Genomic DNA, 23,928 nt, shown 5'->3' on the forward strand with positions numbered 1-23,928 from the left:
GACTACCATCCTTCTTCTTAACCAAAACCACAGGCGAAGCCCACGGGCTCCTCGACGGCTGAATAACACCATCCTGCAGCATCTCTTTGACTTGTTCAGCTATGGCTTCACGCTCCCGCAGTGAGACACGGTATGGGTTTTGCCGAATTGGTCGGGTACTGCAGTCCGTAATGATGCGGTGCTTAGCGAGAGGCGTCTGTTTGACTGCCGACGTAGACGAGAAACAGTCTTGGAACTGATGCAGTAGGCCGACTAGGCTCTCCCTATCGGCTGGGGTTAAGCCTGGGTTCACGTCGAGGACCAGCTGAGGTGTGCAAGAATTGGACGTTTCGCTCTGGAGGGCAAGGCAGTCGTTAATTTCGGCGATGCCCTCGAAGTATGCGACCGCAGTGCCTTTGGCGATGTGTTGCCGTTCGGTCCCGAAATTCGTTAGAAGGACATCTGCCAGGCCGTTCCGTAGCGTGACGATACCTCTGGCGATGCAGACCCCATGAGAGAGTACAAGCGCAGTGTTCTGTTCTGCTACGCCGTCAGCACTGCACAGGTCGTCACAAATGACGGTAACGAGGGCACAGGATCGCGGAGGGACGGTCACATCGGCGTCGATTATGCGCAGGGCCACTCTGCGTGGTTCGGTGTCGATTGGAATCGTTCCAGGGGTCGAAAATGTTACCAGACGATCAGGAAGGTTTATGATGGCACCATGCTCACGCAAGAAGTCCATTCCGAGGATCAGGTCTTTGCAGCAGTGCGGCAGAACAACAAAAGTGCCAACAAAAGCAGAATTGGCAATGGTGATTCGAGCAGTGCATCTTCCGACAGGCGTCATGAGGTGACCCCCAGCAGTACGAATTTGAGGTCCATCCCAGGCTGTCTTTACCTTGCTGAGGCGATCCGCGAGGTGCTTGCTTATGATCGAAAAGTCCGCGCCTGTATCGACTAAAGCAGTCACTGGGTGCCCGTCAACGTGAATGCGGAGGTCGGCGCTAACTGCATCGGTGTCAGGGAAACTCGGGTTCACAGAATCGTGCTGCGGCGGCATCGGGATCTCGGCATCGCGCTCCGGCGGCGTTCGGGGGTCTTCGTTATATCCGCTGTCAGCAACCTTCCCCCCTGAGGTCGCCGCTTTCAGTTTCCCCGGCGCGGGCTTGGAGACCGGCCCCGAAGTCCATCTGAGAAAGCCTGGCGGCTGGGCGACGTGACGCGTGCGGGAGACGGAGATCGGGGTCGGCGGTTAGAGGTGGTGTCATGGGCAGCAAGGTACTCCTCTATTTCCTGGGGTCGCTCACCGAAACGGGGACAAGGAGCGTCACGTGGGAAACCCCGGAGGCCGATTTCACGGTATGGGCAACGGCGATACAGGTGGCCGGCTTCCCCGCAATGGTAACAGAGCGGCTGCTGATCAGAAGTGCGCCAAACAGCCGCCTTCCGGGCCGGTGGACGCATGGCAGTATTATGTTGCTGCTATAGACACGACAAACTTCATCCTAGGTTCCCCATAAGCTTGCTACATTCTATGCAAAACACAATAAGTCTCAACGGTTAAGCGCTGTTAAACATATTTAGTAGAGCGGGTTCTGCGGTTATGGTTGCTTTTGGTTTCAACTGCAAATACCTAACTAAAGGTAATTTATTCGGGTCGATTACTAGCATTCTGCATTCACACTTCACCTAAGCTTTTCAATGGTATATGACCGGATGTAGTAGCGAAGTTTTCTTTCCACTGCGGTTACTTCATTAGCCCTAATTAACTGGATTAGCAAACTAGCACAGTGAATTTGGTTTGGTTTGGTTTGGTTTATCGGGTTTAACGTCCCAAAGCGACTAAGGCTATGAGAGACGCCGTGGTGGAGGGCTCCGGAAATTTTGACCACCTGGGGTTCTTTAACGTGCACTGACATCGCACAGTACACGGGCCTCTAGAATTTTTATCCTCCAAAGAAATTCAGTCGCCGCACACAGCTAATTTGCACTCAACCTAAGCTTTCCAATGGCACATGACTATGCTGCAGCGCAGTGTGGGCTTAATTGTGATTAACAAGTTAACGCTAATTATTCGAGCCTTTGACTAGCACAGTGCGTGCATATGCACTTGACCCAAGCGTTCCAATGGAATAATACTCGATCCATTTGTACAATGTTTGGTTATGGTTGCAAATAAATAATTAACGCTATTTAACACGGCGCACTAATTAGTCGACACAACTGCATAATTAACCATTGGTGGACACTCAAGGTCCAAACTAATACTTGATTACATGACATATACTATGCCTAAACACATAGCTAGACAGTAGTGAAATAGACAGTCCCGCTTTCACCTTGGCTGCTCTTGTAGGTCAAAGTACCGGCATGAGGCTTATTCCGAAGTTGTTCACGCGTGAGTAGAGCTAACGCTAAAAAATCCGTCATGTTTGACAACCGCTTGTTATACCACCTCAGTTAACATAATTCCGGACGCTACACTTTGTTTTGCTCTGTTTTTAATGTTGTTTCTCAGTTCCAGAGCAGAGCACGCACGAAAAGCAAGTATGCTATGCACAACGGTTTAAATCAACTAAAATTTCTTAGAGCCTGTGCAAGTGGTGTCAGAATTATATGGAAATGACTTTGCTATTGTACTTTAGAGCAATTACTGTAGAGCAATTGCTGTACAAAAGACGTATTCCTTCGTAGACAACTGCAAAAACACTAAAGTGTCCTAAACGTCACAACAGAAAATTCTTCCGTGCACGATCAAAGGCTTTTGCAAGGACAATTTAAAGCATTGCCAGTTCCAGAGAGTCGCTGCAAAAACTGTACAACTGCACGGGCAATATGTGGGTTAGTTTAAAAGGAACGGCCCCTGAAATATTATGTCTGATAATGTCCAGTGGCAGCCGACAATGCAAACTACAGCTGATTCGGCAAGGGGTTTGCAAATATGTTATAGTGCACTTTAGATATCGGAGTTCCTTCTTGGTGCATAAAGGTGAATGCCCTGTATACGTTGCCTTACGAGTGCATGCTAATGGGTACGTGTGTCATTACAAACCAAGAAGAAATACAGATGAACAAACTAATTATTTCGCCTTCAAAGCTCATAAGTAGTCTTAAATTTCGTTCGTTTCTTTTTACCGTGGGGATCGAACTGCTTAATTTGTAAACAACCTGAAATAATAGACCATGTTTTTTTGCATTGCTGGGAAGGGGTTTATTTTTGGGACGTGTTACAAAGGACCATAAAGAAAGAGCTACCACTTGACGCGCACGGAATTCGCTATTTAAGCACTGATAATGAGGATGGGGCACCTTTTGATCTCATAATGCTCTTGGGCCTCCACTGTATATGGCGCTCCAGAATGGCAGGCTACCATTGTGACAAAGACGCACGACCGGCCCGAATTTATTTTCGGGAAAGCATGGACTGGTTTCTTGCAATCCAAAATCAGCTGCGGAGCCTCCCGAGTGGCTCTCAAGACTAGAGCCGTTGTGTATGTGGCGGGAATTTTAACCTGACGAAGCCAGTCTCGTGCTGGCTGACCACGACAGTGTCGTATGTATATAGCGTTATGTGTATTTTTGTTGTGCAATGTCATGAGCCAAAGCCAGGCAATAAAGAAACAGAAAAGCTGTTCTGTGGCCGTGTGGTCTAACGCGTCGCTCCGTAGAGTCGACAGGCAATGGGAATGCGTGGGTTCAATTCCCGCTTGGTGAGAATTTTTTTTTTTTCGCACATTTTGTTTCCATCGCAAGTTGAATTTATCGTCACTTGAATGAGAAAACCCGTTTTGTTCAGAATCGCTTGAATATTATGCCGTGTTCTGAAATTAACTGCATGCATCTATTCATTAGATGCACACCGCCTTAATGTGAGCTGTCTGAAATTCGTTGTCAGTGAGCTCGCACCGGCTTTTGGTCTGCAGTGCCGGTTTTCTTACCGATTCTGCAGCATTGTGACTATACTTTTTAGATGCAAGCGAGAGCTTTGTGCGAAAGATGGCATTCATTCCTCGGGTTTAATTAATTAGCACAGTGGAGAGTGCTCTGCAGTGCCCCGATTAACAAGTGGCCATCTGCAACTTTCGATTTCGCCGTTGCCGAGGAGCCCACTTTTTTGTGGGCCTCTCTTAAGGTACCTGACATGTTATGAATTGTTCCGTGCAACCGGTTAGCGGCAGATCCAGTCTTCGCCAAAAGAGTCTGGGACCGACTTTGGCACTGTGCTGTAGAGTAGCCCAAAGGACTTGGCGAGAACAATTATTTTTTTACTGGTCGCAAAGTTCAGAAGCAAGATGTCTGTTAATTTAGAATGCTGGTTTATCATGCAGGAGCGCAGAAAACATGTTCTAGACTTCTTAATCGCCTATTTTTTTACTGCATATGTGTCACATTCTTGTGCATATCTGCAATTATTTTGTTTTTGTTCAGATATCTTTCGTTCTTAAGCAAAGCGCGTTTTCCTTTGTCATTGAAGAGAGCTCTATAACTTGGCTTTTATATGTGGCAAAAGAGCAGTATATTTAAAGATTGGTCAAATTATTTTTACACACACCACCTCGATATGGCCTGTTTTCCCGTGCAAAGTGTTAAATTGTGAACATAGTGTTGATTCACACAGTGGCAGAAAATAGTACTGCCTCAAGAGTCAGCTTGGCTATATTTCCCTGCTCTCCTAGAAGAGCAGAAGCTGCTCAGGCAGGATTTTCATGCAGCAAGGTCAAAAGAGTTCCAAGCTGTGGGAGCGACAAGTAAGAATGCAGAAAAAGATGTAAAACGCTAGGAAAAAACATTTCGAAAGAGCAAACAATAAATGAGACAGGACAATAAAGAATGCTGCCCCCCCCCCCCAGTGTATGCGAGAAATGGTTTATCCTGTAAACAGCCAGTGGCATGGATCACAGTGCATACAAATTAAAGGACACATGCAGTGGATGTAAACCAACACACAATCAGTCAGGTGCTCCAAAATTGAAAAAAAAAATGCGGAGCCATCGAACAACACTATTTGATAAAACGAAAACCTGACCAATGTACTAACGTAGAAATAACTCGAAACATGACTCGGAAGAAAAAAGATCACACTCAACTGAGCAAGAGCCACCTGGAAATCATTCACAACTCCGAAAAATTAAGTACAAAACATACAGTACTGGCTACCTCAACACTGGCACTGCATAACATGTCAAAATGGCCAGAGATTGACAGTAATACAAGACAACACCAAACCAGGAAATCCTTTTCAGGACATGAAGATCAGACACCCATACATACCATTCGCAACCCTCACACACAAAATGAGGACAATGCCTAGGGGTTTGTGAATGTTCCAACTTTTTGGACAGCATAATTGAATAAATTTCTGTTCAGTTAGTCGAACGAATTAAACAGTATATATTTCAAAAATATTGTAAATGAATCCAATTTGCTCTCAAATTTTCAGATACTTTTCGAATAATTGACACAACGCTTGACTAAGCTCCACTGTATTTTTCTGCAATGAATCTTCAAAAGACTGCACACATTGACGACGTGTACCAGTATACGTATTCTAATTGGAAAAAGTACTATTTGCACTCCCTTATAAATTCTACTTCTATACAGACACTATTAACACGACCACCTCACCACCTAACTACAAGTTACTGCCCGATACAATTTGATGCAATGAATTGCAATCATTCAATGATGCAATGATTTGATGGAAATGTTACCATTTTTGATAGAAATGTTACAATTTCCTCGGTAGGCTGATCAACACACACACCCACATGCACACATATTGCACATTTCCACCTACACACGCACAAAGGTGATCACAGCAAACCGATGAGTTCTCTCTCTTTCCTCGGTAGCATGTGTATTACACATCAATTCGAAGTCACACAAGTTCCTCGATGCCACTCAAATCTTCACCAATGGAATCAGTGCTCGATTCACCAGAGGAGGAGTTGCACGAGTCAGAAATGCTGAAGACAACCGGTTCAATTTTAGCGTCAACAATCATATCCCGTTGCCATGCTTCAGCCTCAACTTGCTCCACATGAACACAACAGTTTTGCCAGTTTTCCTGGCTTATAGACGCCAGTGCTTCCGGCAGGAGCTTTTCCACTTCATCCAAAGTGAAACATTTATTGCGACTTACGATTATGAATATTGCATAAGAATGCAATCTGCCAAGTGACACAAATGCTACCGTTTAAACACCCATTAAAATGCATGCATGAAATAGCTGGAAAAAACCATGCACTTATTTCATGCGCAAACATGAGGTAAAACAAAAAATTATCTACACTGTGTGTAAAACTTCTCAGTTACTGATAAACGCAAGCGGTTTTTGAGGTTTAGTGCCCCAAAGTAACTCAAACGTTGAGGCATGCCATGGTGAAGGACTGCCAATAACTTTGACCATATGGGGTTCCTTAACATCCACTAACAAACACTGAACAGTACACGGACCACTATCACTAATAAATAGGAGAACATTCCATTAACCGTGACATGCATGAAAGCAAAAACAGAGCATTCTTACAACCATTGTGTTCAATGCATAATGTGCCTTCCTCGTGAAATAGTTGGTCTTCACCATGTCAGGGCTGGACTTCGAAGGGGCCTTTACGCCAATGTAGGTCCCGTCGACGCACCCCACGACGTTTGTGATGCCGCCGCACAGAAGGAAACGCTCCTTAACATACGCACGTTCGGCCGCAGTCGTGGAGAAAGCGAGCCACCACTTCTGCACAGCCACTTCGATAAGCGCGTCGAAGAGGTCCCTCACACAGCGGATCACAGTGCTTTGGTGGCGTCCAATAAAGCGGTCGGCGCCGACGCTCCCCTGGAAGCTCCCGGTCGCGAAGAACCGGAGGGCGTAGAGGACTTGCTCTTCGACCGAAAGCGAATGAGGCCCGGTACGCACTCTCCGCAGGCGTGGGTCGTCGCCTAAGTCTTTACACAACCATCGTACCGATGTATTGGAGAGGCGAAAATGTCGCTGGAATTCGTCGTCGGCCATGGCAGCAAACGGGTCCAGCCAGCCGTACTGACATTTGCCGTCAGAGGAAGCCATGACCCAGGTGCTGCTGCTGCCGCCGTGACAATCCCGAGATGAATTCGGGGCACTTCACCGTTCACGAGTTTAGCTCCGAGTTCACCTGTCAATCAAAACCATTGGTCACGCCCCCGGTGTGCCGTACATAAATTATAGGCGTACGCGCTATAGATGGGCCACTCCCAACATCCCTGCCGGCTGCAGGTGTGCTGCGTGGCTGTGCTGATTGCTGACAGACATCGACGATTTTGACCATCGAAATATAACAGGCAAAACGGACGACACCGCTGATTAATCTAAGCACCTCTGCGAAGGACACGCTACGTGGCGACAGCCGCCGATTTCTTCGCTCGAATACCAAGATTGCACAACACTATAGCCTGTTGCAACCACGACGTAAGACACAGCACAACGCTGACGGCGCGTCACACCTGCTTGCAAGGTGTCCAACACGGAGCACGACGACGAAACGGTGCTTGGAGCGCGTCCTACTCCAACAACATCGCATCACAGGTGTTTGGCTTGGCCGTCCTTTCATCGGTGATAAACCTCAGCATCAATGTGTCAAACACATCCGGGATCGACAAACGGTCGCTGCTCCAGACCCAGTGCAATAAAGAGTTTGTAATTTTCAGCACGCAAGCACTGCGTACTTCACAACCGTAACACCTTTCTCTGTTATAAGTCCGATTCCATTATTACAAACAGGATCTCTCATCTGCCCGAACGATATTATTGCGATGTCACTGCTGTATACAAAGGCGATCGACGTTAGTGACAAAACCAGCCCGCAAAACCTTGAAGTGCGCGACGTAAACAAATACTTCGCAGGTACGCGCGCCAACACCTTCACAGCTTTTAGTCAGCGTATGATGACATAGGATGAGTTGTGTCGCTAGGTAGCCCGCTCTTTGATTCCGCAGTGCACTAAAGAGGCGTCACACACAACAGACATACGTAATGAATCATTGAATACAGCCAAACACACTTTTTCTCACACCGCATCACAGCCGCCCGCACGCCCAATTTCTACCGCTGAGATTCGCCAAGAGCGTACTAAAAGCAATGGTTGGCCATAGCGGGGTGCGGCAGCGGCCGTAGCAGCGGAGAACTCCACCTGAGGTCACTGCAGAGAGCAGCAGTGACGCGGCGGTGCAGTGCAGTTCAGTTTTTTGCTTTTGTGTAGTATGCAAGCCAGAAGATGCATGACTGTTATATTTTTATATACGACACAATAAAATGTATTATCGCAATGGCCGAAAAATAAGAGATTCCGCGTGTAGTAGTTGCCCAGTCTTTCCAGTCGAAGGCAGCGCTATCGGCGGTATGTCAGCGCAGGAGCGCTCTCGTTTTCGGCACGGTGGGTTGCCGCCCTAGTTCGTATGTAAACCACGCTGCAAGCAATGGCCTCACTATCGCCACTAGCGGCAGAAAGTGTCAAATCTTTGTTAATTTCCTAAAGCTATGCTTTTCAACAATGCTTCATTGGATTCAGATTTTAAACTACATTTGGAAATGAACAAAATGTTCATAATATTATCTGTTGCCTTTTAACGTATTCGAGAGAAGAGAAAGGGTTGAAACAAGAGTGCACCTAGTGCGCACTGTTCGTCTTCGGAAATGGAGAGACAGATAGAGCCTGAAAGAGAAGACACGCCTATGGCGCGCCCGAAAAGGCGTGTCAAACCGCTAGCGGCGAGTGTGCAGATAGATAGCAGACAAGTCACGATTTCGCGATTGCTGATATGGCGCTGATAACTTCAGGTAGCGCTGCGGCCTGGTATTGCGCAGTGTATGGTGTTTGAAGCGGGAAACCGGCGCGCAGGGTGCGCTTGTATCGCCTTTACGTGGCTTTATCTCTACATTTTATTGTCCGTCATCGCAAACTCGGATGAAACTCGGGCGAGCGCCAAACTCGGGCCTTCCGGCATAGCGCCCCTGAAGAAGGTTATTGAGCCTTTGATCCTTTCTTTCATTCAAGAAAGAAAAGAGGAGGGTGAATAGCACACCGCGGAAAGTAACTGGTCGATATCTAGCCATCTTCTGTTCACTCCCTCCCCCCCCCCCCTCCTCCATTCCTTCGCTTTATCCTAACTGCTTGCGCTTGCCATAATCACTTTTTGTGCCTGAGGCAAGCGGCTCCCAAGCTGCAACGGTCCAGAGGTATCGGACAGTTATCTCGCTTATCGTGACGTCAGCTACTCAGCTCTGAAGTTTCGGTTCATGGCGCCCAGAGTGTGACATTGCTCATAAGAATCCATGGAGAGTGCTTATCAGGTCCCATGTGTTCCCTTGGTGCGTTTTATCGGGATAAGAGAACTAAAGAAAAAGATCGGACCGTCGATCAGACGGCTTATGACCACGCCACTTTATACAGGGCTACTGTTGAAGCTGGCAGAATTCAGAGCGCTCATCATGCAGGTCGCATCCCTGTGCGCCGTGACCATCTTTGCCCTCGCTGTGTCATCCAAAGGTGAGGTTCCTGCTTTTTGGGGCCGTTCGCTGACAGGCGGCGAAATGGCTTACAGCAGATATAAGGGTTAATGGTAAGGGGCTCGCTAGGGAGTGTACACGATACAATCCAACCGGCAATGCAAAGAAGGGCAAATAAGGGCGATGTTATCTTGCTCATATTCCAACAGAAGAAAAACTCCCAACATTAATTCGTTGTTTTCCCTTTCTTGATGCCTCAATCACCAGATCTTTCCAAATAGCCGAGAAGCAACTGTAGCCTGTAAGCATGTGTAAACAGGCTCTGAAATGCCTTCTGAGGAGAGTACGTTAACACTCTCAATCACTGCATTTTGTTGTCATGAACACGTGATCCAAATAACGCGCTTCTACACTCAGCAAAGGTCTCACAATCATATGCGATATTTTACGAGCCCTTTCTCGCAACTTTTTCATCCATTATGAGAAAGACAGCGCATGCAGACAATTTACGAGAACAAGGAAGACACACAACTGCGCTCTCTAACGACTTTATATCTGAAGGCAGCCGATCCGCGCAACGTATATATACACTACCGAAGGGAGCGATGCGCAGTTGTGTGTCCTCTTTGTTCTCGTCCTTTTTCTGAAAACGACGTTTTTTCTCAGAATGTGCCTCAACCAACTCGCCCAGCAACCGACATTTTTTTTTCATCCTGGAGCCAACCTATATTTCACGCTGCTGCCTATGCCGGTTAAGAGATGACGGTTACATTCTTCCAAACTATGGCCGCGACAAGTAAGCCGTATCGCTCCGGCCAGTCGGGATTCGCCCTCCGGGGAATTCCCGCGCCCGTCGGCGATAGGGCCGGTGGAGGAGCGCCGACCTTTCAGCGAGCAAAAATTACGGTAGAAAAAGCACGAAGACGATGAAATTCCAATTTTGACTAAATACAACTTTTCTTCTACACACCGCATTTAGAAATTTTCGCTAGAAGATATAAGTTAAAGTGGCGTACTTTAAGATCAGGCATAGCACAGCATTGTTGAAAGCCCCATTCACTTCGCCATCTAGCATCATCAGCCTGTCTACGTCCACTGAAAGACAAAGGCCTCTGATTTGCCTCTCCAATTAACCCTGTCCAGTGCCAGCTGCGCCACCTAATCCCCGCTAACTTCTTTATCTCATCCGCCCAGCTAACTTTCTGCCGCCCCCTGCTACGCTTTCCTTCTCTTGGTATCCAGTTCGTTACCCTTAGCGACCAGTGGTTACCTAGCCTTCACATTACATGCCCTACATAAGCCCATTTCTTCTTGATTTCAACTAAAATGTCATTAATCCGAGTTTGTTCTCTGATCCATTCTTTTTAACTCGCTGCGTTGTCCTCAGTTTAAGTCGAACCGTTTTCGTTAGCCTGAATGTTTCAACGCCATATGCAAGCACTGGTAAGATACAGCTGTTATATACTTTTCTCTCTAAGGATACTGGTAAACTTCCATTCATGATCTAGTGATCCGGCCAAATGCACTCCATCACAATCTTATTCTTCTAATTATTTCCGTCTCGTGATCCGGATCTGCGGTCACTACCTGTCCTAAGCATGGGTTTTCCATAACCACACCGAGAGCATCGCTCCCAATTGTAAACTGCTGTTCTCCTGCGAAACGGTGGAACCTTACTTTGGTATTCCGGAAATTAATTTTTACGGAACCCCTCTTATGCACTGCCTGTCTAAGTAATGAACCATGCCTTCCAATTCATCCCCAGAGCGAAAGAGCAAGGCAATGTCATCAGCAAATCGCAAATTGGTAAGGTATTCTCCATTAAATCTTCTTCCCAAGTGTTCCAAATCGAGGACACTGAATACTACTCGTATACAAGCGGTCCAGCGATGCGCGCAACATGAAAGCTGGACCTGCACCACGAGGAGCGTAAACAGTAGAGTTCAAACAACAAGAAGCGCAAGTAATGAGTCGAGCCCACGAACGAGTCCGACTTCAACCACGAATACGGCACGTAACGCGCGCTACGTCAAAGCTTCGCCTGCAGAGCCTAGCAGAGCCACCAGCGAGAACGGCGAGGCTAAGACAACGCAAAGCAAGGCTTTCGTAGCTCGCGAGCGAACGAATCCATCTGCAAGCATGCCAAACGGCATTAACTGTTCTCATAAATGCTGCGATACTTAGTTGTACACGGACAAAGAAACTGGACAAACGCTCAGGTTAAGCGCTGAGATTGCGCTTAACCTCAGCGTTTGTCCAGTTTCTTTGTCCGTGTACAACTAATCAGCGCAGCATTTATGAGAAGATGTTCCAACTAGCCCAGTCCCAAGCACTTCTTGGCATTAACTGCGAAGAAACACTGCAGTCGCTCGCGCTTCACACCAAATCCTAGGAAAAAGTGCGACTGACAACTGAAGAGCAGAACTCGCATCTTAAAGACAGGGATCCAGCTCATTATCAATGCTTTCCCGGCTGATCCCATGCACCCAAACCTTTCGTCGAGCCGCATTGCTTTTTGCGGACGGAATGACGAAAAACCTTTCCCACTGCCTCCTCGGTTGTTGCACCCGCAAGCTCAACAAAAATTCGGCGTCGCCGCAGCGCGTGGACACAATCAAAGCTGGGGTAACTGTCCCGCCAAAACTATGTTGCACCACAACGAAACGAAGCGCGGTTTCTACCCCCGATAATGGCACCGGCGGCTGCTGCAGAGCCAAAAAGCACGGGCTAACACATAACCACGGAGCCTCAGCCAATGAGAGGCTCGATTATCCGGCGGCGCGCTAGGAGAGGAGGAGTGTCGGAAAGTTCAAAGCTTTTCGCTACTTTTGCTTCAATCATCAGAGATGCAGAGCGCCGCTTCTCGAAGAAAGAGGGAAGGATTCAAAAATTGTCTTCGTCCGCTTTCCGTCGTGAAGCGCCACTCGGATGTTACCTTTTTAGTTACCTTCGCCCACCGGATAGACCAGTCGCGAAGGCTAGCCGATGGGGAAGAGTAAAAAAGGAGGATGGCCGACGGCCTTGGATGGTCAGATTGGCCGAACTCTGCAGGCTTTGTAAAAATAGAGGTGGACCTGGCGGTGTACAGCAGATATGGGGTCTTTCCAATAGGTCTCGCTGTGTCTGCACACTCTTAATGGTACGCCTACTCGGCTGGCACACACGTCCATGCCACTCCAGCATATTATCCTGGTATTGTTCCAAAAAATAGACCCACGCACCGCAACTCTCGGTACGGTTCATCTGAGTGCCCAAAATTCTTCCAAACTGCTCAGTTAAGCAAACAACTTCATTCACGCTAGGATTGTCTGCGCAGAAAGACACCAGATCATCTGCATCTCTGAGCTCACTATCTAGGACACGGAAACCTCGAGTGGCACTATGCAGGATACTGATACACAGCGGTTCTAAGTAGAGTGCAAAAAGACAGACGCCCTTGTTCGACAAATGAAAATATGAACGCGGGTTGTGAAAGAGAGCCATTCACAATCAAGCGGGTACAGCAATTACTGTAGAAAAGACGTATTCCTTTGTAGATAACTGAACCGTCACTTAAGTGTTCTAAATGTCACAACAGACAATTGTGCCGTGCACGATCAAAGGCTTTTGCAAGGACAATTTAAAGCATTGCCAGTTCCAGAGAGTTGCTGCAAAACTGAACAACTGCTCGGGCAATATGTGGGTTAGTTTAAAAGGAACGGCCCCTGAAATTATATGTCTGATGATGTCCAGTGGCAGCCGACAATGGAAACTGCAGCTGATTCAGCAAGACGTTTGCAAAGATCCTATAGTCCACTTTAGATATCGGCGTTCCTTCTCGGTGCATAAAGGTGAATGTCCTGTATGCGTTCCGGTAGAGTGCATGCTAATGGGTACGTGTGCCATTACAAACAAAGAAGAAATACAAATGAACAAATTAATTATTTCATTTAAAAGCACATAAGTAGTCTACAATTTCCTTCGTAACTTTATTCCTGCCGCGCGATGATCATCCGAAAACATCGTCGCATGTAGACCAGGCTTTTTAAGCTCCGTCTCTCTTCCTCTGTTTCCTGAATAGGTCTCAAACGCGCGCCGTTTCTTCGAGGTCTAGGGGAAAACAGGAACAGAACCGTGAGCTGCGACACACTGGCGGTAGCTTTCCATTCCGTTCGAGATATTTTTCTTTCGCTTCCTCCGGCGGGCAGGTCGAAAACACCCGCAGAATGATTATGCAAACCCGACTGAATAGCCTGGGGTCCGGCGCCAACTATTACTAATCAAAAATTATTGCTGTAGAAGTTTAGGGAGCTAAAAGAACAGAATAAATGAAAAAGTATAATTTGGGCGCACCATGTCTGGCAAGTATTAAAGATCAGGTAGCATGGTCGTGCCGGAGAGGGGATGAGGAAGGTCGGAGACGAGGTTTAAGGGAAAGACAAGAAGAAGAACTTTATACAAGGGAATTTACATATATACAAACAGCAACAGGGAGAACTCTCAGAAAGTCTCGCAAACAAGGAGCAAAGCTACATGACGATGAGCTCAGATGGTCAGGAGCTACTCGGCCGTCCAAGGCGCCGAGTTTTATATCCTTCCTTGTCCCTGGGCTCCCTAGATGGGGGCGGGCTTGTCGGGAAAGGAGGGTCCTGAAAGTTCACTGTGGCACCCACACACACACACACTCAATAGGGAACACGTCCCCGTCACGTGTTGGGAGAGAAGGATGCACTCTGCGTCGCGCAGATTCTGGAATGCTCTCGAACAGCATTCCTGCGCCTTTCATGTGGTCGCACGTGCTCGGGGTAGGGAAAACGGTCGATGACCACTTCTCCCTGGAAGACGGCTGCTGCTGTCAACTTGATGTGCCCCTTGGAATGTCTAGTAATGCGAACCGTGGCAGCTAACTTCTTTCTGTACTGCAGAGCTGGCTGGCCAAATGCGGGGTGGATGACTGACGCCGCTTCCGTGGCTAATTCAGGCGTTGACCCCGCGTGCCTTTCGTGACTCATCGGCATTCCGCTGCAACCGCGCCGATTTTCTTCTCGCGACGAAGGCGAAACGTAACAGACTGCCCCGCCGGGAGAAGGAGATCCCGATGGACAGGGGACTGCATCCGCTGTCTGGAGGGATGTCGCTCGAGGCTGCTTTTAACTGGAGTCGGTCATCTCTCGTTGCTTCTTGAGCCCAGCGCACCTCGAAGTCTTCCTTCGCACGTTCAGGTTCACAAAGGGCACTGCAACGTGACTTCAAAATGAGCGGTTCCCTGCTAGCGTTAGAACTACGCCGAAAACCCAACCGGTCAGTCAGCAAGCACGACACAATCCACACTAAGCAATGCCAGGCTCTTTCCCTCTTATTCAGTCATTTAATCCTTTAATCCCTGGGAGTAGTCCAGCAGCACTCATTGTCCACAAATCCGAACATTACACTGCAAAACCCGTCTCACTTTGAAACAAAAAAGCAAAACAATATGTTCAAAAGCCTATATCAGGAAAAAAAACACCAGTAAGCAGCAACTTTGATGCTTATTCTTGCGTTAGGGACCTCGAATTAAGCCATCGGCATTACCTTGGAGACTCCCCTTTTTGTAACGTAGGTCAGTTCGTAATGATCACGACAATTACTAACACGCTTGTTTCCCTTTTCATTCTACATGGCAGCATATTACCCTAACCTTGCATAACCCTGCAAAGATTCACTCAACACCGCAGCCAAAGTCACATTAATTCTCCTAATGCCATAAAAACAAAGCGACTCCAGGCGCTTATGCTATTGACCCGCAATGGCCCATCTTACTAGCACTTCCGCGTGTCAGCGGACGCTACCACAAGTGCATGGTGCAAAACCCATTGCATCAAAGAAACACTATACCGCTGCTGCGAAAACTAACAAAGAGCATTTCAAAACTATATATGCTCGAAACTTTTTCCTTCTGCATGAAAAAAAAAGAAAAAGCAAACAGCATCGACTCATTCTTAGACTATGCTGCTAACTATCCACTTCGCGACTCGAAGGGGTTGCCCATTCTTCAGCCGCGCCCTGCGCGGTCGCAGACTGACAGTGGCTTTAGCTGCCGACAACCGACAAAAATCGAGGGGCCTAACTGCGCGTAGACACCTGAGAGCTCCACACTCCCTGCAACAACGATTAGTTCCGCACCCCGCCCGCGCGTCTCCAACGTCCGAGCAGCGAGGGGGTGACGGTCGTGTATAAAAGAAATGCCTGCGTGTTCTGTCTCGATTTCGGAAACTCCCTCGTTTCTTTTTTTCACTGGAGCGCGTTCTTCTGCGTTCCCTCGTGAGGTAGCAATGCGTGCTTCTCTCTGGCCCGCTGCAAGTTTTACTCGTTCCGCAACAACTTCTGCAGTGTCTCCACAATCGGGCAGGTGGCTTTCGTTTTGCATTAACTCGCCTAGGCAACCTGGCCTTCGTACGGTGCCTATCGCATCTAGAGTGTCGCGGTGGCAGTTTCCGACGATTACGTTTTTGACCGGCCTTAACCCTTACAATGTTTTGGGCCCGTCCTTCGTCCTTTTTCTGCGGTCTACCCCTTGGCTTGGCTCTCCTTGAGCGCGGCCGCTTTCCAGAAACTGCCCTGACTGTTTTCTCCTGCGCGCCTCCCTTTCCTGCAGTGACCTCACCCTTCGCCTCTGCTCTTCGACGCAGCACCGAGCCGCATTTCTCTCTTGAATTCCAACTATCGGCTCGTGCTTTCGGTGAGGCACTGCGCATCGCAGCATCCAACTGTTCTGACGGTACCTTACTTTCGTCTGAGCATAACTTGCTCTCCTGAGGCTTACTAATCGACCCTGCGACCCTAACTCCCTGGCCTGCAACTTGATCTAAACCACACTCGATGGCTAACGTTGCGATCTGCCCTTGGGTTTCAGCGGTGCACTCGGGTGATTCGCAGTCGCTCTCCTTACAGCAAAGCGCTGTGTCCAATACTTGGCTACTACTGTTCGCCAGCCGCATCGAAGGAGGGTCTCCCTTGATTCCCTGACTGCTCTGGCCCGCAAGCTCACTAGTCTCTTCCTGAGCAGAAGCATCAACCTCACTTGTCAAAGCAGCTTTTGCCCCAGGGCTAGAGACGGTCGCTTCTCCCGTATTAGCGTTGTCTGTGCTCGCTAACGAAGCAGATTGCTCGGCTTTGTCGTTGACGGGATTGCTGCGACTCACAGCTTGCTCTTGAATCCTATTAGACACGGCCTTCACTAAATTCCCGTGAGGACCTTCCTCACGTGACCCAAGGACTACATTTCCCTGATCACTGAGACCTTCGGCGTTTTTCTCCAGGGTACTAACCCCTTTACCGCAGAAATCCGCCTCCATCCCGGAAAGTGCATGCGCTTCTGAGCTCGCAACTACCGCATTGCACCTTTCCTTGTTCCTAGCACTGGTGCCCAAACTCTCCCTTGAGCCCTTGTGGTTTGCGGATTTGCACCTTTCGCTAGTTTTTCGACCGAGATCCTCGGTCCACGCTGCTGAAGTGGCCTGCCTTTCCTGGACCAAACCTGTCCTATACCGCCACTTATAAGCAGCAGCCGTGTCCTCCGGCGACTGAGCTGAGCTCGCAACTCGGTCCCTGACACTCTCGCGAGGTAGCTGACCATTGCCAATTCGGCTCGTGAATTCGACCTCTGCGGATAGTCTAAAGTGCCGGAAAAGCTCACTCTTAGCTATCGCATAGTTGTGGGCATCCTCGTCAGACAACCGCGCTAATACGTTGCTGGCTTCACACGGGAGGACTCCCATCAACACAATTGGCCAATCACCCTGATCCAGCTGTTCCTCCTTGCAAATTTTCTCAAAATTTTCCAGAAAAGTACTGAAATTTTCCCCTTTTCTGAACATACTTAACCGAGATCGCGTTCTTATACTTCTGATCGCGTTAAGTTTATGCTTGATTTCCCGCTGTCGCTCCTGCTCCTCTTTATCTAGTTTTTCTTTACGTTCAAGTTCCTCTTTCTCTTGTTTCTGTTTACGTTCAAGTTCCTCCTGTTCTCTTTGTTCTTTACGTTCCTTTTCCTCAATGGTCTCAAGGCATTCCGCGAGCTCATCATCTTCAGCCTCCAACGCAAGAATAGCCTTCAGCAGCTCTGGTTTTCTGAGTTTGTCTGAGACATCCAGACCCAACTCTCTTGCAAGTTCCAGTAACTTCGGTTTGCGTAACGATTTCAAATCCATGGCCGCTCCGAGTGCTGCTTTCTCTACTGCCCCTATTGTTTTGCCGCACTAACCCGGCAGCAATGACAATCCCAATTACCAGTTCTGTTTCTGACACTTAACAAAAGCCTGGCAAAACTTAGTAGAGGAAAGTCCCGCACTCACCAAACCTCGCAGCCAAGAACCCAGCGCAGTCGTTCCGCTGCAGGCAACCAGTCATCACACAGGGCTGTTGCACTGCTCCCGACTCGCCGAACTGCTGCTCAGCAAACCGTTGACCACGTCTCTCCGCTGACGTCCGTTGACTCGATTCCACCGCTGGCAACCAGTTATTAAGGCGGCGGTACCACGCTAGCGGCGGTCAGCAGCCGTTTTTTGTCATGTTTGTGTGAGCGGTGTGGCTCATCCGTTTGCGCTAGAAAAATGATATTGAGCGCATTGTAAAGATACTTGTATCTTCTTTGCGATGGTATGTGTCGCTAAAAGCTATTCACGTTAGTATGATAGCAGTGAGCAAAAGAGCGAGGGGCATAAAACGATATTTTTGCTCGACTTGCCTGCGTTGGATTTGCTGTTGACGAAAACTACTGCTCCGAAAAGAAAACTGCTTCTGCAGCTTTTAGATTAAGTGTGACTCGAGGACCTTACAGGCAATTTATTGAGTTATATTGGGTGGTTATTTAGAACTGGTGCCATAAAAAAGTGTGAAATTTAAAAGAATGGCGCATTAATAACTCCTAGTCCAGTTCATAAATCACAAACATATTTAGCAGGATTGTAGATAGTACCCATGTTGTTAATTCTTGAAAATTTCATTGAGCTACATGTCATAATTTTTTAGTTTTCATTGTTCAAAGTTGGTCGTAACCTAGAAACTGCGCTTTTTTGATCTGAGTTTTAGAAGGAAGTAAACGTCGTATAGGGAACAAATTTTGCACGCGAAATATTTAGGAAATATTCAAGGACCTGCTCAAGTCCGAATTTCGCTATGACAAACAGAACGGTATTACTGCGCCATTCAATTGCGCTATTTTTTGGTGCGCCGTAGCCTCCGCAAAATACATCCAGCGCGAAAGATCACTGTTATATTCCAGGCTTTTTTGACAGGAACTGAAGTCCCTGGTCTTAAACTACCAGTGATGTAAATTTGGGTATGATAAACGACTCATGTTAGCTCGCACTCGCCCCGTTTGTTGGTCGACGGGGCTGCTGCATTTGAATCTCGCGGGCGTTTTGACTCAACAATGGAGTTCCGCCGGTCAACGACAGTGGCGCTGTCAAACATTTTGAAGCAAGACGTACGAGACAGTAACTATTGGGGTTTACTGAAACGTGTGCGCAGCGCCTCCCCTGTGTGTGTGACGCCCGCAACTCTCGCCCCGGTACTCTGTACCGGTACGGACGACTGACTACGCTGAAGCCTGTCCTGCCTTTCGGTCGCTTCTTCGGCTGCTCCGCAGGCTGTCATCGGTGTATCGTGCTGTTTTGCTTGTTGGTGTTTTTTTTACTGTGCTTTTGTATTTATGTGCAGCGCCGTTTTTTATCACGTTATCTTGCCAGTTTTTTTTTGTGTGTAAAAGTGTCAAATGGGGAATCGGCGGCGATACCTTCAACGCAAAAGGTCGACGATCACAAAGCTTCGTACGCGCATGGCTGATGTCAGGGCCAAACGCAGGTGAGCCATTCGGACCGCAATTTTGTTATTAGTATGTGCATTGAAGTCCCAACTGTACCTGTGTCGCGTGCGTGAGCTACCTCGTAGTGTGTGTTATCGAGTGCGGTTTTTCATGAACGCGTGTGCAAGATTACCAGTGTCACGGCACTGTGACATTTCGTAAGGCGCCTAGTCGTTTGCTCTTTTGCAACAATATAGTTTTTCTTTCCGCCCTCCTGTTATGGCCTCGTAGGTGAGTATATGTGAGGTAAAATCATTATAGAGGGTATTTTTGCTATAAACTTATCACTTGTTTCATACAAATGCTTGAAAGCTACACAGCCCTCGTTGAGTTGGGTGTTTTCCTTAGCTGAAAAGGCGCTGAAGCACATTTGTGGATGAATGCACTCTAAATATGCTTGTAATTGATTTTCAAATGTAACCGTTGAGATCCCTGCTATATGAAACATGAAACAGTGTGTTTTCATTTCTTTCCGCTTTATATTTTCAAAAATGTGGGGCTTTTATATGTCCGTTGCAACGTCACTGTTGAGTTGTTTCTTTTTCCCAAGTATAGCTTAGTTGGACATGCTGTACTTCTTATGCCTGCTCCTTTCTTCTGTTCTATAGCTGCGTCTTTTCTTTTGCTACTAGCCCGCTTGTGGCGTTCACTTTCCTTGGAAGCACAGTATCAATATACACTTTCAAGGGATATTCAACCTCACAGCTCACATTTTTCTGCTTGTGTGTAATGGATACAGCCTTCTGCTGGTAAGCTTTTTCTTCGTGAACTGCTGGTGACATCAAAACAAGCAGTGTATCATTGTTCCAGCAGCTTTGTATCACCCTGTATGGCATAAGCAGAATATGTTTCTATCGTGCTCAGCAGGCTTTTATCCTAACATATCTGCTCTCATTGTTACAGTGGCAGCAAATTACTTAGATGTATGTAAGGACTTTTCAGTCCACTTGCTATGTTTATGCACATATTTTCTTTCCTTTTCCGTTACTGCCCTCACATTTTTGTATGACGGGAGGTAAGCATATGTGTTTGTGCGTTACTGAAACACTAAGTCAATGGAAAGTAACTGCAATGGTTGAGCAGTAAAGAACACGCTAATACCCACTTTTGAGCACTGACATTTCCTGTCACTTCCTGAAAATAGACTCACATATGACATTGGTATGGTCTTGTTTGCTTGCAGGCTGCCACCATGATGTGTGGGGGAGTTGTGCAAGGCATCTGAACGTGCTTAGCAGATGTTGCAATAAAATGGTCCTGTTTTTATAAGGAACATGCGTTTGTCTTTTGCAAATGCACATCAATGGAAGTGAATGAAGCCTTCTGCTTCTGCCTCTACCAGTGGCGAAGTGCATGTGTGGACAGTGCGATTTCACTAGCATTGTAGTGGCAAAGCATGCCCCCAAAATTATATGTCAATCACACACTGCAAGAAAAAAAGAATGCACGGATAACATTCTTGAAAGGTATATGGGAGCGTAGCTGGTGATATGCATGCGCGCAATGCAGCAAAAACAATGCCAGCATCTCTTGCCATTGTTTGCACTGCATGAAATACCAGTACTTTCCCTCAGCGGTGTGCAAACCACGGATACCGAAATCGTTAGAAATGCAATCAGTTGTCAGTCTCGGCTACAGGGTATTATGATTCAAAACTAGCTCTTGTAAATGGCGGTTTCCGGAAGAGCTGCTCCACAATAGTACAGCGACATTTGCTGCGCATGGCGCTGCACGATTGCGCGTGTAGTGTCTAGATAGGAGTAGGTGAGTTGCATAAATATGGAAGTCTGCTATGGTGGGCTTGCTGCTCGCACCGCTGGCACTTGCCACGTGCCAGCGCAAGTGCCAATCTGCTCGCGGGTGCTCAAAAGCGGTGGTGTCCCTCATTGTTAGTCATGGCTGGAATTCCGCTCCGGTCAAGAATGGAGAAAATTGTGCTGCGGGCGTGCGGGGCAGCTTGGTGTATGCGAGTGAGAGGGGAGCTTGCGGAGCGGGCGAGCGTAGTGTATGTGTGTGTGAGAGAGAGAGAGTGCGGTCGCCCTCTCCCGAAGTGCGCGCCTCACGTGTCAGGTCGCCGGCAACTTTCGCGGTCCTTCCCACTGGCTGTATCGCCTCGCGTAATGGAAATACAAGCAGGAGGGAAGGTTTTCCCTCTCTCTCTACCCTTTGTTTTCCCCTTCACTGTCATCTCGCTTTCCATTTCCATCCCCCAGCCCCAGCTCAGGTGCTTCTAGACATGATAGCAGATGCCGGCGCTGGCAAGAATCCTTTTACCTTCTTTTTCATTTACAATAAAAGCCACTTACTACTACTACTCAGGATAGTTCCGTGTACACGAGGGGCCGAGAGCTTCTGGTGAAATTTATTGGAAACCGGTATGAAGTCCTTTGGCTGGGTGGTCTGTGGATGACATTGGTGAAAACATTTTGTCTAAGAGCTATTTTTCAGCAGATTTCGAAGCTCTCTCAGCAAAACCATCAAGGACTTCAGGATAATTCAGCAAGGTTATGTGGGAAGCAGGTTTTACATCGCGAATTGTTTTTTGACCTGGTTTACAAAGCGGGGAACATAATATGACGTTAGTGTCGATCCGTATTCACAAATTAGAAGAAAGACCATAAATATTTTCAAAATGGTGCTCGTCTACCTGATAAACATTTACGACCAGATTTTCATTAGCGTGGTTATGAAAAAACCCTAATTGGAAGGGTCCGGAACTCTACATTTTACCAGATCTGACGAACGCTTCAGCCTCTTGCTCAGGACGGTTCCTCATGCTTGTTTACAAAAAAGCATACAGCAGCAGCATGCTTGCATTGTCTTCGCATTCCGGCCTTGAAATAGCATTTGCCACAGCGGTTGCTTTTGTGTGCATGGTCATGAAACGTGAAAAAAATCTGCCATCATTTACACACACATCTATTTTCCTCAATATTTCATGACATTCTAAGATATTACGGGAGTAGGCATTGCTCTGGCTGAATGTAACTTCTAAGTCAAAATGTTTGCTTGCACATGAATGAGCACATATAGCGATGGCTCTGCAAATAAAGTGTTCCCGCATGCGCGGTAATCTCTTCAGCTTCGCATATCTGTTTAGAGGCACTTTATGTTCGCATAAAGATTGTGTTTATTATTATTAGCGCAAAACGTAACAAAACCCCATTGTATTGGCCTCGAATTTCAAGTTGATTCACTCAGGACACACACTTTCTGTCACTTCCCCATGGAGGTAGTTTTCATTGACAATCTGCTCCACTGAGTGCACGTGATCAATTAGCAATTTTCGCTCCTTCAAGTTGACAGAAAAAAAAAATGTTTTCACTATTTTCTGGGACACACATCTTAGGCTCTACATTTTTCTCACCTGAAAAAGAAAAAAAACGCGACTGCGCATACAGATTTGCAGGCAGGCCAACACGTGCAAAGAAAACTGGCTTCCTTCAAGACACACGTCATCAATGCACGTGCTTCTGGCCCGAAGGGCAAAACATGCGCCGTACCGAGAAGGCTCACACTGGGAGAAGAAGGCTGCCAGGCGTTTCGAATCAGGGAACAAAGCTGGTGGGGGAGTGCTCGGCACCTGAAAAACCGGTTCAGAACCGAAATTCGACGATTTTGCCCATCGGGGCACACCTTTTTGACGTCACACTGTTTACATCAGGGAGAGGTCTATTATGAGGCACCGGCCGGATACACTGGCGCCCGGAGCGCGATCCTGCCACCCGGCCTAAGTCATTCAGCGCAAGCGTTTCCCCTCTTCTATCCTGTGAGGGCCGGCGAGGCGTCTCGAATCGGGGTAAAAAGGCGGCGAAGGAGCCCTCGGGACCAACAACACCGGCTCAGAACCAAAAGTTGTCAGTTCTGCCGGGCCACAACTTTTTGACGTCACGCTGTTTACAATAGGGAGGGGGTTTCACAGTTCTGCGAAGCTGATGTTTTGCGAAGGCGATTGACATGCGGCCGTTCCAATCCAAGGTTCTTCTGCAGCCAAGGCCAGGCTAGAAAGAGGAGACAGACCTGTGTGCCTCTGCTGCGGGGAGTGGGTACAACTTGTCAGGGCGCACCCGCCCTGGGCGCAGTGGGGTTTGTAATAAAAATCTTTAGCGCGGCACCCAACCCTTGCTCTCACCGTCGTGGTGAAGCGGTGCGTTCCGCGTTTCTTTCCAGGAACGACGCTTGCTCCGTCAACAACTGCGGGGGGTGGGGGGAACGTACACTGCCAGTAGCCTTTATGCGCTCGCAGTTACATGCGTGGTCCTGACAGTCAACAGACTCGAGCGACAAGACGCGGTCAGGTTCGCCAGCGTAGCCTTGTAAAGTGCACCGGGGAAGGCGTGTCCACAGATGACTCACCCCTTTCATTTCTGCCTATTGAAGCCAGCACTGCCCGTTACTGCTCTGGAGACCACCTGCACCCACAATTATAAATGCGTTTTCGCAGAAAACATTCAAGGGCGTTCAGGCAACCCTGCAAACGCGTTTCTGAAGAACGGCAGATTGGGCTACTTGGAGTTGATACATAGGGATTGAGTGGACAACAGCCCTGCCAGACACTGACACAGAATAAGATGAGACACACAGAAGGAGCCTCCTTGTACGTCGTCTTTTTCTCTGTGAGTGTCTGGTATCGCTGTTGGACCAC

The 23,928-nt window shown here is 47.8% G+C and overlaps 1 protein-coding gene and 1 long non-coding RNA gene across 2 annotated transcripts in view; both read left to right on the top strand.

Annotated features, from left to right (window-relative positions):
• The first annotated feature begins 9,375 nt into the window (after nt 1-9,375).
• Nucleotides 9,376-23,928, top strand: part of LOC149344148 (uncharacterized) — a 44,294-nt gene continuing 29,741 nt past the window's right edge. The window contains exon 1 of the mRNA XM_089542561.1: nt 9,376-9,500. Coding sequence (XP_089398687.1) covers nt 9,383-9,500 — 118 coding nt within the window. The 5' untranslated portion in view covers nt 9,376-9,382. The remainder of the gene's footprint in view (nt 9,501-23,928) is intronic.
• On the top strand, nt 18,049-20,556 carry LOC149344149 (uncharacterized). The gene is made up of 2 exons (XR_016283175.1): nt 18,049-19,282; nt 20,467-20,556. It is a non-coding gene; the product is annotated as an uncharacterized LOC149344149 (long non-coding RNA).

This window comes from Amblyomma mixtum, chromosome 5, assembly GCF_055824585.1.
Source record: "Amblyomma mixtum isolate Tamu chromosome 5, ASM5582458v1, whole genome shotgun sequence".
In the NCBI taxonomy this organism is placed as follows: Eukaryota; Metazoa; Arthropoda; class Arachnida; order Ixodida; family Ixodidae; genus Amblyomma; species Amblyomma mixtum.